The 16,465-nt window shown below is 37.8% G+C and overlaps 1 protein-coding gene across 1 annotated transcript in view; it reads right to left on the minus strand.

Annotated features, from left to right (window-relative positions):
- Positions 1–933: 933 nt before the first annotated feature.
- The window catches only part of SLC25A36 (solute carrier family 25 member 36), a 30,362-nt gene continuing 14,830 nt past the window's right edge, over positions 934–16,465 (minus strand). Inside the window, exons 4-7 of the mRNA XM_021553639.3 lie at positions 14,748–14,848; positions 7,322–7,388; positions 5,555–5,844; positions 934–4,833 (exon numbers count right to left, since the gene is read on the minus strand). Coding sequence (XP_021409314.1) covers positions 4,640–4,833; positions 5,555–5,844; positions 7,322–7,388; positions 14,748–14,848 — 652 coding nt within the window. The 3' untranslated portion in view covers positions 934–4,639. The remainder of the gene's footprint in view (positions 4,834–5,554; positions 5,845–7,321; positions 7,389–14,747; positions 14,849–16,465) is intronic.

The following is a 16,465-nucleotide window of genomic DNA, read 5'->3' on the forward strand; positions in this document are numbered from 1 at the left end:
TGACCAATTAGCACTTTAAATACACCTTCATTTTACACACAACCTTTTTGACCATGGCAAGCTCAACATAAGCCCTCTAACATAAGGGATTGTAAAGCAGCATGAACTTCAAAATATCCCCACAGACTTACCCTGAGCTCTGCCCCGCCAAAGTGCCTCCTTTGCAGGGTAAAAGTGAAAGATCAGTTAGAGACAATTACAGCTATGCCAGTTAGAGGCATAATTTCAGATGTGTCAGGGATAAGAACACTGGTTGCCTGTACTGGTTCCAGCAGACTGATTACCTCTAAGCCTGGCTGGCCTGGAAGCTAGAAAGTGTGGCAAGGTAGGGCAATTCACAGCAACACCTACTGAAAAAAAAAGCTATCACAGATGTGCTGATTTAATACAAGTTTTGAAGTAGTTTTGAATGGCTGAAAGAATCACATCAGAGACATTGAGCTTGCCTCTGTATTAGAGGCTGCAAAGACTCGGTTCCAGAACACACATTGAGGGGGAAAAACAGCACTCACCAAACAAACCCCATGCATGCATTTGCAGAATAGTTTGTGAGGAAGCTCAGGACAGACTTCAGCTCAAACACCAACTATTTTAAGAAAAACAATATCAAAATCTAAGAGTGTGTCAGGTTCAAGGACTTGGTTATAACCTCACATGCAATTAACTCTGAGCATTTTAAGGAATTACTGCCCTTCACTTTTGTCAGCAGCGGCTTGTGCTAGATGGCACTTCAAATGGACACAAGTTCTGTGGTCACCAGCTCCTGAATCTCAGTTGACAGGGTTGCTTGGTTCTGTAGAGGTAACTGTTCAAATCCAACTGCACCAACACATACTGCTTCAGTCAGCCATAAATCCATCCAAGAAGACCACACTAAAAGGTACAAAGCACACCTTATTTTCAGCTACTATAAAATGGTACAAGATAAAATGATTTACTGGGTTAATGAATTTTTCATTTTTAATCACAACTGTGCAGGCACTGGTATGTATCAATAATAGAAAAAAACAAAGGTTAAAAACAGTGTACAGTTTAGCACAGCAGGCAACATTTGAATAGAAGCACAATTTTAATTTGCTTTGAAGTTTAAAGCAATCCAAACAAAAAGTTAACTATATAAATACAGAGTAAATGCACATAGTTTACAGCCAACTACATGTATGCAAGAATAATAGCAAACCTCACATGAGTACTGAAGTATTCTCAATCTGTCATCTGTGAGTGTTTAGCTATGACTCTGAGGGCATAGTTATTTTCACATATGCAGGGTAGGCAGACTTTTAAATATAAGAACTGAAAAAACTTACATAACTCAGTCTTAACAGACAAAGTTGAAAAAAGTAGTACATTTACCTAGGCACACTTCAGCATTCAGCTTGTTTTCCAAATCTGAACAGTTTAAACAGGAAGCAACATTTATAAAGGCTCTCCACTCTTGTCTCTGGAAGCATTCTTTTACAATGCTGCAGTCTGAGGAATGTTGCAAATGTGGTAAGAAAAACAGACTAGCAGAAACTGTCATTAACAACCAAACGATCCGCTGTCATTAACACCTCAATCAGCAAGGGAAGATGCGGAGTGCGTTATGTAAACAGAGGCGGGGGCAGAGATGGGTAAGCGGACAGGCGCTGGATGTCTCGGTCACACCTACAGCTCCCAGAACTCCGCAGCTCCCTGGTGCCGCCTGCCGGCCCCGCCGCGCACCTGCAGCCCCGGCTGCGAACAGCCAGGGACACGAGGAACGGATCCGTGACTCGGGAGCTCTTCACACGTCCTGTCTAGCACACACAGGTGGGACATAAATACATCCTAATACAAATCAAGATGACCAAGGTTAAATGCCCTGCTTTCAGCTCTGTAGTTAAAGATATTATTGAATGAAGCATCTTGTTATTTCCCTTGAGTTTTTATAATAAATAGCAAGAAAACTACATAAATAATTTAAAGATCTTTGGGAAATATATCAGAGGTAATTTTGCAGGTACTTGTAGTTTAAAAATAATGAAAAATCTCCAAAAATATTTGGGTTATGTTTGGTTATGCAAAAGAAGCCAAAACAATCACCCCTAAAGTTTAAAACAAAACTGGAACACGCTTTGAAGAGGTGGAGTAATAAGCTGATTGTCTGCTTTTAGCTGTTATCTCCCATATTCAACTGTCCTTGTTAAATTGTCCTACTTACCACCTCCAGGGGCTTTGCTCTTACCCAGAGAAGGCACACACACAGTACCCAGGGAATTCCAGGAAATACCCAGGACTGGGAGACAAACACAGAACCAAGGGACAGTGTATTCAGAGGAGAGAAACTCCCATGAAGCCTGGGCTACTCCAAGTATTCACGAACTCCAAAACTGAGTATGGTCTTTGCCAATTTAAGTTTTGGCTATGACTGAGTAATCTAGGTAACGTGAGGAGTGACCCACCTTCCACATCACAAAAATTACAGTAAGTCACTATTTCTGCATGTATTTATCTGAACAAAAGCATCACATCAAAGCTTAGGTCAGTCATAAATACTTCAGTCTTTTCTTAGAGTGATCACTAGAAAAAGCCCACTTTAAAACACATTTAAGCATTCCTTTCACTTTGAGACAATCAAGTTCACCATGGTCACCCCTCAGACCATGCTGTCTTTAACAAGGGAACATTTTCCAAGCAGGGAAGTCAATACAGCACTGCGAGGTCAATGTATTTACTATGGGTGGCTTTCAGAAGATGAGCAATTAATACAGAGAATTACATGAAATACTCAAATGCTTTGACACTGTATGGAAAACAACAAAGGTCAAAATAAAGGAAAGCAAATAAGAAAAACCCAGACAGACTGTTCTACAAGCTTTGAGGTTTTACATAGAGCCTGCAGAACAACTGCCAGAGATGCTATGGATTTACAGCATAAATTCCTGCACAGCTTACACAGAAATCAAACCACATGCTTTTTTAAAACCAAACTGCATATTTCAAACACTGTTTGATTCCAGATAATCAGTAAGAGGAAGAAAATTCATATGCCCTAAGAAGGCCACAAAGTGCATAAGAAGTCATTCATAAAATAAAGCCATTGCACATGATGCACAGTTCAAGTGTACTGAAGTACCACACTGGAAGAGCTGAGAGCACAGTTCTGTCCATGCCAGTGTAGCAGCATTTATATGGAGAAAGCTATTGACCCCAACTTGTAAATGATCATCTTCCTCATAAGGATAATGGATGCAGACTGAGAAGATACTTGTTGGAAAGCTGTAAAACTTCCTGTAACATTAAACTGCTTGACACTCCAGTTGTATGATTTTGGAAAAGTCTGTAAATTATGACAGAATAAGCCAGCTAAGCCTCACTGCTGAATGCAAGGCATTATATTGCAATTGGCTTACAGAACAAAACCAATGCCTGAATAATCAGACAATGTGGAGGACAAGGTTATAGCTCAGTATGCAGGCTCAAGCTGACAGAAGTGATACGGCATTCATTGGGGGAATGCTTTCAAGAAAATGTTATTTACAATTTCTCCATCATTTTGCACAGAGCCTGTCTGCACTGACAAGATCTATCACAACTTCAACTGGTTTCTGGTCACCCCAGCCACAGTGATACGTGCTCTCCTCCAGCACTCCCATATAAACATTGGCAATCCAAGGATTTGCCAGATATTTAAGGGCTGTATTAGCTTGTGCTTAGGCAGCATGAAACTGAGTGAATCCTGTCTTCACAAATGGGAAGCTGGACTAGCTGAGATTTCTCATCACATTACAAATCCTTAAAAAGGCTATAAAGTGGCATTCAGCAACTTCCTTAGCAGTGTGAGTGACCTGACCATGTTGGCAAGGAAAACTGATGATACAGGACCAATGTTTCATAGGCCTCTCTTACTTAGGAAAAGTTCCAGGAAAGAAAAAGCATGATGCAGCAGGACCAGAAGTCCACATGCACCAGCATTAACAGACTGATAACCTGAAGAGTTAAACAATCAGACCTGCTCAAACATCAAGAAAAAAAAAAAAAAAAAAAAAAAGAACAATCAAAACCAAAAAGCTACAATGGGTATCACCTTTTGTAGTGAAGAAATAACTGTTCTGGGTCCCTGCACCATATTTTGTCTTGAGGTAGCAACATGATAAACTTTACACACTTACCACACTACCTCAGTCTCTTTATGAATCTTCAGAGCAACTAAATGGAAGTGTCAGGTATAGAAAGCTATAAAAGTACTGTCTTGCCATTCCTTCAACAGGTTACTGTGCAGTAAAACAGAACAAAAATTATGTAGTTGAGAGCAATCACTAAGAGAAGGTAATAGGACTGCCCAGGAACATATTTCATGTCCCCTCCCTCACCCATCAGGTCTCTGAAGATGACTCAATGGCTTTGTCTAGTCTAACAGATGAAAAGAAAAGAATAATTCTGAATTAAGAGATGCATGAAGGCATTCCCTAAGAGGCAGTTCCCATTTGTCACATTGACATGAGACCACAAAATAAAGGCAGCAAAATTATTCAGAGTTGCCCACAATCAACCTCCTGTTTTGTCCACAGCTGCTTGTTCCTCATACAACGCTCCTGTAGCCCACCACATTGGCATTGACATTCAGTGGTCCACTCCAGTCTTTCAGTCTTCCACCTTCTTGCACCTTGTCACACTGCTATCCATCAAGTAAGTAGACTACAACTTCATAGGTGGACATCATGATAGCCGTGTTTGGAATCTGTCTGATCAGGTGTGTAGTTAAACCTCGGTAAAGGGAGCCATACCCTTCCTCTCGCACAAGCAAAGAGAGTGTCTGGAAGAAAGATCTGTATTTTGTTCCCTCTTCTCTTAGTCTTGTTCGTACAACCTCTGTACAAAGAAAGCCAGTGGGAAAAGAAAAATTGAGTGGGTACATTCACCACTTTTCATTATTTTTCCCAGCACCTGATCAGGGATTTTTACACAAAAACAGCCCCCTGCAAGTTCTCAATCTCGCAACTCCTCTTAAAAAAAAAAAAGGAGGAGGAGGAAGACAAACAGAGTGGCAAATCAAGCATGTGTAAGAGAGCAAGTATTACATATTTGACTAAACTAGGCAAGTTCATTTGCTTAGCTACAATCCAGAAGAGGACTGCTGCTTGGGCTTGTGTTACCTCAGAAGTTGACATTAGTTCAGTACTCAGTTCATTAACATACTATGTGCGCAGAACTACTTTGCAGGAAGATCAAGTGCAACTGACACACAAACTAGGTAGCCTGCAGTCCTAGAACGGAGATGAGAACTCGCTGGCACATGGAAAATTGCCAAGTATATGGAAAAATTCCATCTGAAACTCTCTTTGAGTACCTTGGGCTATACCCTGGCCTATCCCTTGGCAAAATAAACTTTGTCTAAGAAAAGGTCATGCTGGATATCCACTGTAAAGCACTTGCATTTCTGAATACTATACTCATGTTGACCTGCTAAATCTGATATTCAGACAGGGATATACTTCTTGACCAAGCAAACCAAAGTTGGCTACAAATCTGACTGAGAAGATTCCCTTTGAAGGTTCTGACTCAGGGTCTCAGCTGCACATGTCCCACTTACCATGGGGATATGCTATTGATGTTGCACATGTTTTGGAAGTGGCAGCAGCCATCATCATTCGAACAAAGTCCGATGCTTCTTTTGCTGATTCATCCTCATTGTCCATGGCAGCAGCAGTCTTATACTCCAGTAATTTTTTCTTAATACTCTCATAAATGACAAAGTGAATAACAGTCTCAGATATGCCTGCGTAGGATGCAGACATTCCCCGGTAAAAGCCTCTAAAGCCATCCAAGCGATAAACTTTGCGGACACACTCAAAAGCGCTCATTTGCTTTTCTCCACGATTCCTAAACAGGAGAAAACAAGTCAGAGTATCAACATGCGCAACCAACAAGACTGGAAAATTAATTAAACAGGTTTGTAGCAATGAGAAGACTTATGAAATACCCAACACTGGTGCTGAGGGGCTCCAAGTCACTTGGCAGTCTCAAAGGCCTTCAGCACTAAACACAGATAAAGCATTACATGGAATCCAAGGCAAACTTCACACAGTGACTAAAGAAAAAGTATCACAAACAAATGTTGAGCAGCCTTAGGCCTCTCCAACTCTCATGCAAATAAAGAACTGATCTGCTTGGAAACAGACCCCCAAATGGACTATCAATGTCCTTGACTCAGGAGAAAAATTACCATTTCCTTTTGCATAGTGGATTTGCCCTAACTGTTGCCTCAATAAAGAGCTCCACAGCATTCAGTGCCTAGGAGCTGAAACAGCAGCCCTCAGCATTACAGCTCTTGGCAAACAACTGGCACAGCAACCAGTGCAACAGTGGGAGCTATTACTTGATTGAACTAAGCCACTGCTGATGTCAAGGAAAATGCTCATTAGACATACCTATTTCAAGCAGTATTTGGCAAATGAAGTTGTATTCCCATTCTGAGCTTGCTCACTGAATTGAGTTGTGCATACTGAAGTAGTTAGAATACTGTACACAACTATGCAAACCCATGACAACACCACACGAGATGTGGTTCATTACAGCTGCAAGTGCAAGCACATGGATTGTGCCAGCAGAGGTCTGAGTGAGCAAGTCACAGAATAAAACAGCAGACAACCTTCTAAGGAGTTATGGCAATCATATGGACACATGGCATCATACCATTCTCTCCCTATAGGTTTAAACAGATGGGTATACAAAGGTCGGTCTTCCTTCCTATTTGCATAAAACTCTACTTTCATTACAAGTTTCACAATGAACCATTTCTGTAGTCAATTCTATGCTAGGTCCAAACAATTTATTGGCTATCTCATATTAGGACAATTCTATCTATTCTATCCAAACAGCAATTCAAGCCGTTTCTATCCATGAAAGAAGTATTTTCTTTCATATAAGCTAGAACTCATTGTATATGAAAAAAAAAAAAAGCCACAAAAAACCCAAACCTGAGGATGTTTAAAGCCTTTTTCTAAACATTTTCTATAATACTGAATCCATATTTAAGGAATGTTTTGCTCAACAGTTAAAGAGAATGTATTGCTGAATGAAAATGCAAGCATATGGTTGGTAGTGCATGATTTTAAGCAAACTGTTAACCTTGTCTTTCATTCCAAATTTTCTGGTCAGTCTACTACAGTGCCTCAAGCATGTCTCAGAACAGTTTAAAAAAGAAGTGACAGTATAACTTGAAGAGAGAACAGCATCAACTTTGCAAATGTGAAATGCTGAATGTTTAAGAATTCATTCTATTTCAGAGTGCAGAACAGATTCACAACACTCAAATACCATGTTATCACAGCAGTGAGGTTTCCTATTGTCACTTTACCTTGCATCAAGCTGTAATCGTGTCTTTACCAACCAAATGGGATTAGTTGTTGTGATCGCAGTAAAACCTAAAAAATGCAAAAATAACACAATTAGATGTGATAATACCAGAAGAACAAATTCATCTAAGTTCCAAATGCACACAGTTAAGGTACAGTGGATGCAAAAACTCGGACTATACTGATTTTTCTCAAGTCCCCATTTTGTGAATCCATAGAGCCAATAAACACTTCCTTTGTTTTTAAATTTTACATTAATACTGAATAAGTTTGATTCTTAGCAAGAGATGCCCCATATAAAATAAGCCAAATTAAGTACAGTTCTCTACCTATCTAATACCAACCCTGTTTTGACACCACAGAACAGCAATGCCAACTAGACAAACATCAGCCAATTGGGCAAGAAAGTCAATAAGAATGCATTGCAGAGACAGCAATAGCAATTTGAGATGCTACAAAACATTTCCTCAATTTACTTTGTTACCTGAAATACAATCCGAGTTTAAAAGCATGCAGACTGAATAAATACTACTTTTGGTGCAGTTAAAAGGCATTTATTACTGCAAATTAAGAGACCTTTTAATAATGAACTATAAAGAGCAGTTACATTTGAGTGCTAATCTTTTATTTAGTATTCAAAGCAGAGATTGTTGGCTGGCCTTGGAATACTTTTACAAGCATATGAGTGTTTAAATTGTTAAAGTAAATACTATAACTTCTAACTATTCAGACAGACAGCAACTACAAAGGCTTGCATAAGGGCCAAGGGTTAAAGCTTTGATTTTCAGTCCACTAAAGAAAACAAAAGAATAAGAAAAAAGGAAACAGAAAATAAAAAAGGGGAAAAAAGAAAACAAAGAAGTAAGAATTACTCTTACTTCTGCACAACTGTGGAGAGAGAAAGAGAAAGCAGAGTGAAAGGCAGCTCTGGAAAAAGTAAAATTAAAAAAAAAAATCATCTCAAGGAGTAATACCACACATGCACCATCAATGAGGTGTCATGTCTGCAGGAGAGAATAGGAAAAGGGAAAAGCTGGAACATGGCCAGGCAAGAGATGATAAATTTAGACACTTGCTCTGTGACACACATGGCTGGTTTATAACTACAAAGACACACTGCCCTCCTGCAAGGGGATGGACTGGGTGTGTGAGGAAGGACAGAGTTCCCTTGCTCAGTGCATGGCTGGGCACAGTACTTATCCAGCAACAGGCTATTGATAAGCTCATTTATCAGATCACTAACAGCTCACAGAAATGGATTTAGCAGAACGGGTTCCATACATGTTACTCCTGTTCAATCACAAGCTAGGTTTACATTGCACACAAAGGTCTGCAATACTCAGAAATGCCAGGGGATCTTAACTGTTCTCAGTTTGATCTGTGCCCATCCTCAAAGCTTAAACAGGTAATTAGTTTTCAGTTCAGGTTCTAAAAACAAATTATCTGATTTGGCAGCTACTAAGATTGAGCTGATTTTCTTACACCAGAAGAATAAAAGTAGATTGGAGGCTTCTGTTCAATTTTCTGATTAAACAGATTTTTAAACTGACTAAAACTTCTTAACTTGGCAACTTCTTCTGGCAGATAAGGATTGGGAGTTTGCTTTCTTTTTTTCTGATTCACTACTCATTTTTCCTATATCTCAGTACTTATATAACCTTCACATAATGGAGTGAAATCCTAACAAGGCAAGAGTTCTATATCTCTATTTAATGGAGGTAAATAATGATGTAAAAACCCAAGCACTGGGGAACTACTCTGCCATAACAAGGCATGAGATGTTTTTATAACACCATGTGTGCAAAACACACTCTGTAGCTCATGTAGCCATAACCTGTCTGTCCTGTCACTTCATGTCACAGAAATTCCAGTGATTCCATGATTCCAATAGTGCTTGAGCCCAAGTTCAACTACACTGAAAGGAAACTTCATTCTTGTATGGTTTTATTTCTTTTCACTGGCACTAAAAGTTTTAATTTTGTTTGACTTCCAATCAGAATCTCTGTGGCATGAAGTGCACTAGGAAATGCAGAGATCTGCAACAAAAGCTTTGAAATAAGGTGGGGAAAAAAAATCAGTTGCCTTACCAACATATCCTCCAAAAAAGACTTCTCTAAAAACCAAAATTAGTTCTTAAGTCTCTCCTACTTCTTAATTAGAAGTTAACAAAACCAAAAATCCTTTTGCATTTCTATTTAAGTTGCACATTTTGGAATTTTTTAACTCTTAGACTGTAACATACAGCCTTTCTCCTTCATATTCAACTCAAAATAAGGCTGTCTGCAAATCCTCAGTCTGGACCAGGCAATGCACAGGTGCCATCAGTGGCAGTGGCTGAGTGACAACAGTGCCTGTATCCACCCATAGCAGCAGCCTGATACTTCTATGCTGGCTGGGAAGAGTATATATGGAAATTTCCAGTGAAAAGTGGTTGGCAGAGGATGCAGCCCCTACTCTACTCAAACTGCACTCCTGGGGCCACTCTAAGCATTATTTAAATGTAGCACTTCCAACAGTAGGATCAGACACTCAGCAACACGGCCAGTATTTTTCCCCATGGCTGTCACAGGTCTAAGTTGACAGTTCAAATCAAAGGGCCTTCAACAATTCAGGTTTCCAGATGAGTGACTACAGATCAATTCTTACAGCTAATGTAGCAAATGCAGTTAGTGAAGAAGAAAAATGAATTGACTGGTGCTGACACCAAGAAAAGCCCTCCAAATCATGAAACATACCTTTTAGGATACTTGAAATTATAAACTTTGATTTTTAAATACAGAAAATCTGTAGCAAAAATATTTGTTAAAACAAACTTTGGGGGCTGTCAACAACTGCCATGAAACTCCATCGTTTACTTTTTTCTTTTTAAAAGCCTCAGTGATCTTTATAATACTGTACAATGTATTGCACGCTCAAGAAAGACCCCAGATTCATGACAAGTACAGATAAATCTGGCAATACTACAAACTCCATTAGTTTTATTTTATTGTATCCCAGCTTCAGACAGAAATATCTCAATCTATTTTTTCAGCTATCCCAGCTACTGACAGGTAAGATCCCAGGTATTCCTATTATGCATCATATTTCAAAGGACAGGATTGGTGCTTTTTAATCTATAAGCCAATGTAATTGATACAGACGCATGTGAACATGGAATGATGAATTAAAATTTAAAAGTAGTAAAATAAAAACAAACCAAAAGAGTAAACAGAAAGAGACAGAAAGGATTATATACACATATTAAAAAAGAAAAAGAAAAGAGGTCTTTGAATAAATGTAACACAGAATATCAGCTGCAGCATTTTAAAGGCAGCTCTGGAACACTGGGAAAAAAAAAACTCCCAAAATGCCTTGTTTAACCCAGTAGGGGCTTTCAGTTGACCAGAGCTAAGTACAGTAGCAGCTCTCAGTGAAAGGTATTTCCTACCTTTCCCTGAATGGCACAGAAAAAAAAAAAATCACTCTAAATAGAGTTAAGGAAAAGTGACGTCTTTGCACAATGCACATCATCTGAGTTCAAGCTAGAAGTGTCTTCCCCTTACGGTGTTTATTCAATAGATATCACAAACCCACGTGTGGTTCTTACACTAGAGGCTGCAAGAGACGCTCAGTTCAGTACTCACGAGGTTTAAGTTAGTCCATATTGCTGCAGGAAGTGACCTGCGGAGGGGGAGCATGAGATGACACGATCTCACTCTTTTCACGGGAGAAATGTACAGTAAATGCCTAAAATAGACACAGGCTTTTCTGTATCATAACAACAAGCAGTGACCTCATCAGACACAAGTGTACAAATCGAATCCCAGCGGAAGGATTTGTCAATTAGTTATTGGGAAATCTAACTCTTTGCAGGTAAAAGTTTAGGAAAAAAAAGAAAGAAAAATAATCAAAACAGGCCACAGATATTAAAATAGATGTGTAAAATGCACTGAGTACTGAAATTTCTGCTCATTTGCAGCAATTTAATTTTACAACTCCAAATACTTACCTATATAGAAAATTTACAATTGAAATCTCCTTTTCCACTCCCTTGAAAATACTATTCATTAAAGCTAGCCTAGTCTTGGGACAGAAAAGATACCTTATGAAATCCAACCTTCTAAGATCAGTGAACTAAATATGCATTATATTTGGTATGAATTAACTGTGTACATAGCACTAAAAACTTACAAAGTGATGTATCTCTAAGTAATAAAGTGGTCCCAATTATTTTAAAATAAATAAATAATAATTTTTAAAAATTCTGCATTTGCATTGGTTTGCCAGTAAAATTCTAGAAAAAACAGCAACAGCATACAAGGCAAAGTAGTTTTGCAGTAGATTTGCAACCACATTGTCTGATTGAGGCTGTGAATCATTGAAAAAAGCAAACAAGAAAGCCACATAGGAATCTAGTATCTCATCCTGTTCTCTACAGCTTTTTTTCTGTGGTGAGAGAGGTTGAGTGCAATGAGAAGGCAGAGTTTATAGTGAATCTGAGAATTTAGCCTAACTTGGAAATAACCAGAAATCAACTCTTCACACAAGCAAACAGTGTTGTACCAAGCTCAGATACATTCCCTGGTCTAGTTTGCAAAAGGAGAACCACAACTATGCCGAGGAGTAAGCAAAAAGGATTGCTAAGTACTTCTTCATGTCATCTCAGGTATTTTAGGTATGAAGGGGATGTGCTCTATATGCTGGAAACTAGCACAGCAAGAAGACAGCATTCATTTCTGTTTGCATAAGGCATCAGTTACTAATATATAGATACTTCACTCTCCTTAGAATAAAACAAACTTAGTAGAAGAATCTTAAAACCATAAATATATATTTTGAGAATGAAGAATCAGGCCTAAAACCAACCAACAACAAAAAAAATGCTTAAAATACTATATCTCAGCTTTTCACTCCCAAAACCACCAAGTGCATAAAACCATCCTTATTTAATAATGACATCAGTCTAGCCTGAGACATGTATTAGCACATTATACAAATAAATAGAATTTAAAGTTGACTGTAGTTCACTATTTGGAGTACTTTAATAAAACAACATTACAATTATTCTGCTTAAAAATGTATTTTTGCATCATTACTGTATCTTGCAACCCACAGGAAAAGCTTTGTAAGTGCAAATCCCACTTCATGCTAATTAGGTATTTGACTTTATGGAACAGAAAGGTCATATCCAAAAAATACCAACCCACAAAAAACCACCAACAAAACAACAACCCTCATTTAAGACTGAATTATTCAATTCCTTACTGAAACCAATGGCAGCTGAAAAAGAAAAACACCAATACTGATTATTTTATGCTAATTCTGAAGTATTTATCCACCTTGCCAATTTTGAAATCTTAGGTTCCAAAGTAAACATGGTAATGATCTTCTGTATTAACCTGTCAACCAAGTAAGAACAATTTGATCTTGCCCCTGTTATTTTGCCATTTCTTTAAGGTAATTTTCATCATACAGCAATACAAACCTTGCAGGTAAAACTGTTAATAGCTGGTTTAAGTGCATTTTCTGAAATATATTAGAATTACAAAAAGTTAGCACATTCCCAAGAAAGCACTGTTAACTTTAACTGCAGAGTCCTTTTCATATATCAGAATAACACCAGAAGAGAGAATTGTTATGTTGTTCAAAGATCCTGAGAACTTCTTTTACTGTGCAGTGCCAAAACCTATGGTGTGAGCCTGCACTGAGCATTCTGTTTTACTGACTGTGGTTTAGAATACAACTGCAGAACCTTGGAAGTATGAGAAACTTAACAGCCCCAAGAGTTGTTCAATGTTAGAACTTATAGACAGAAGTAAATAAAAAAGCAAATAGCAATTGAGGCTCAAATCCATTTCCCCAGTCTACTACAGCTGTATGTACAAATGCACAACACCAACCTTCTGGAGGGGAAGCAGCTACAGAGCTCCATGACAAACTACAGCCTGAGGCTGCACACACCCAGGAAAAAGCACTACAAGCACATCTCCATAAATGTGCTCTACAGAATGAGGGCAGGAACTTCCAAAGACTCAGAATATTCATTTGTCTGCAGCACTTCATGAGATGCACAAGTTGCCTTCAATTGAGGACAGACTTGTTTATATTGTCCACACTTCCCCCTGCCTCCAACTTAAGGACATGTTTTATTCCTTTGACAAGGACCTGAAGACTCTTAATCTTTCTTGATGCAATTAACTGATTAGGATGAACTCTTCATTAAGTCCCCTTCCATCCCAATCCCCTTGCTGTTCACCTACAAACAAAAACACTCACTTCTAGATGATAAAAAAAACCCAACACTACATTGTCCTTGTCTGACTTGGGCAAGATAAAAGAGCTCTTCTTACACCTTAAAGGTTAAAAACTGTCATAACATTTCATGCGCCAGAGATGAATATTAGTGTCATTTAGGTATAAAGCTAATGTCACGTATATTTGATACACCATATAAAATCTCTATGTATCAGATTATTAGCAAGCATTAAACAGAAAACAAATCCTATTCCTTATTCTGACATCACACCTTTATCAGTCCGTTCCAGATTGCCAGTACTCATGTTCTACAGACTAGCTGTGAAATTTGACAGGTCGTAGAAACTTCAACAATTAAATTGTTAGAATTCATCTGTAAAGTGTCCACGGCCTATAAAAACATCTGAACATTTATTTTGGTGCAGAAAGGCATAGGCAACAAGAGATAAAGTGTTATTAATCCAAGTTTTGATTTTTCCAGCACAAGTCCATGACCATAACTTCGCTCAGTTGCCTTTAACTCCCCCTTGTTAATGATCCCAAAGCACAAAATATTCAAATCAAGCAACAAATATTTGTATCTGCTAAAATACACTGAAGTTACATTGCAGATATAAAATAGGAATTATTTTTATTGAGATGAAAATACATGAGAACTATGAGAAATCTGCTCTTCTGACTCTTTAGTGGCAGAGCAAACTTTCCATAGACTGGGATATGAACAAAGGAGGAGGGACTGTTACATATAATTTGCACAAATAACTGCAGGCACATTTCTGAAAGACAAAAATAATTAAAATATACAAAGCTGTAGCAGAAAGTGGTGGTAAAAAAAACTGCTTAGAAGAATTAAACCAGAAGTCAGTGCAAACACTTTATAGCTTACAGAGAAGTAAGTTAGTGTTTTGGAAGGCTACATTTTTCATTTCACAAATTTACAACTGAAAAAGCAGGGATGCAGGCTTTCTAGAGAAGACTGTTCACACACACTGTTATTTATCACTTAGTGCAGTTTCATGCATATATTCTCCAGAGAGCCTGTTTAATGACACACCAAGGCAGATAACCACTAAAAAGACATCATTCAATTACTGAGCATGTTCTGTTTTGTTGGCATTTTTTTTCCATATTTATTGTCACCTCTCATTTGCAGATATGACTGTAGGATGAAGCTAAAAAGTTACAGATCCTTACCTGCCACACCAGCTGAAATCATGTGTACCTGGGTAGAATCTGGATTGAAAATATTGTTCAACTTTTCCTTGCAATTTGAGTAAGCAGCAAAATATATTGCTCTAAAATTAGAACAAAATTCAAGTTATGTTATGTTTTACATTTCAAAATTCTCAACAAGCAGCACCATTAACTTCACTGACTGAAGATTATCTTGGGCTAAAACTCCCTTCCTCAGTAAAGAACTGCCCAAGGATTAACTCTTGCAAAGTAGTGGGACTATTCAAGGAATGGAAATGACTCTAAACATGACACTTGAATTTGTTTTTTCCACAAAACAGCTCCAATTACCAATTAGTGAGGGTAAGGACAGATACTTTGAAATATAAAAGTGATTTTTGTGACACTAGGAAGTTCAGCCAAGAAAGAAAAACACAGAAAAAGTTTCAGTAGTCTTCAAAGTTAATAACAGAACAAACTTCCTCTAATGGACCTAAACTCATTTCAATAGCAGCACAATTTGAAGAGAACAAAAAACCAAACAACATTTTTATTATTATAGCATTTAAGATTTAAATGTTGATAACTTGATGTTATAAATATTTACACTTCAAATGCTAGAACAGCTGTGAAGCTGTGATTCACATTTTTTCCAGCATTCTATATTTATAATAGACACTGATTTTTGTCTCTGAACACAACATGAAAAATGCTGTAAATTTGTGCTACACGAGTCCAGGAGCTGGTATACAAACAAAGCTAGGCAAAGTCAGCAACCCAATTCAATAAATTATGAAAAATGGGTGTTTTCACTCATTAAAGCCAAAAAATCTTATTTTAAGCACATATAAACCTCACATTTCAGGTTCTAACTCAGTTGTTTTAAATCTACGCATACCCCTCTGCAAGAGAAAAAAAGGAACATGCCACTTTTCCCAAGTAGAACATTAACCTCATTAGCTGTGTGAACATGTTTTTCTTTATTACAAAGAAGATAAAGTGCTTGCTTTATGGGTCTAATTTCTAAAATGGAACCTGAACTCAGTTAAGTACACTGGATGTGTTATGAAATATGCTTCTCTACAGCTTATTTAAACAAAGAGCTGATGTTAAATCCACTTAGCTAATGCTTAATTGAAATGAAGTGCTGGTTGAAGACAGAATCAGCCAGAGGGAAATGAAGATGTGCTTATAAATAAGGTTTACACACTACATCAAGCAGACATTTTAGCAAGCTAAGTATTTCACCTAGGGGAAGAACCAAAGGGAAACAGAAGATTTAACATATAATTAACTCAAAAGAAATAGATTTTGTTTTTCCAGCTGAGGATATTCTTCATGGAAGATAGTCACTTATGCAATGGATCCCACTCCTGGGTGAAAATTGCTATTAAAGTTATATCAATATTGAATATTTGATAGAACAGACTGATCTATTGTACAAAAGTACAGGCTCCCCAGACTAGGAAGTCCTGATATCCTGTAGGTGTCAAGAACAAATGCTACTAGGTTTGCTTCAGCTTTTCCAAAGGGCAGTGCTAAGTCAGTGACCAGAAAGCACCTCTGATGTTCCTAAATCCTTAAATTTGCTAAAATAAAGATAACAATTATTTCATTAACTTTTTTTCTTATTTATGCAGAGGATCTAAAAAACATTACCTCATAAGAGCTAAAGTTCAGTTTAGTAGTGTTTTTCAGAAACATCCAAATACCTCAAACCAGAAATCTCCAACTGAGTG

The sequence above is a fragment of the Lonchura striata genome, chromosome 10, assembly GCF_046129695.1.
Source record: "Lonchura striata isolate bLonStr1 chromosome 10, bLonStr1.mat, whole genome shotgun sequence".
Lineage (NCBI taxonomy): Eukaryota > Metazoa > Chordata > Aves > Passeriformes > Estrildidae > Lonchura > Lonchura striata.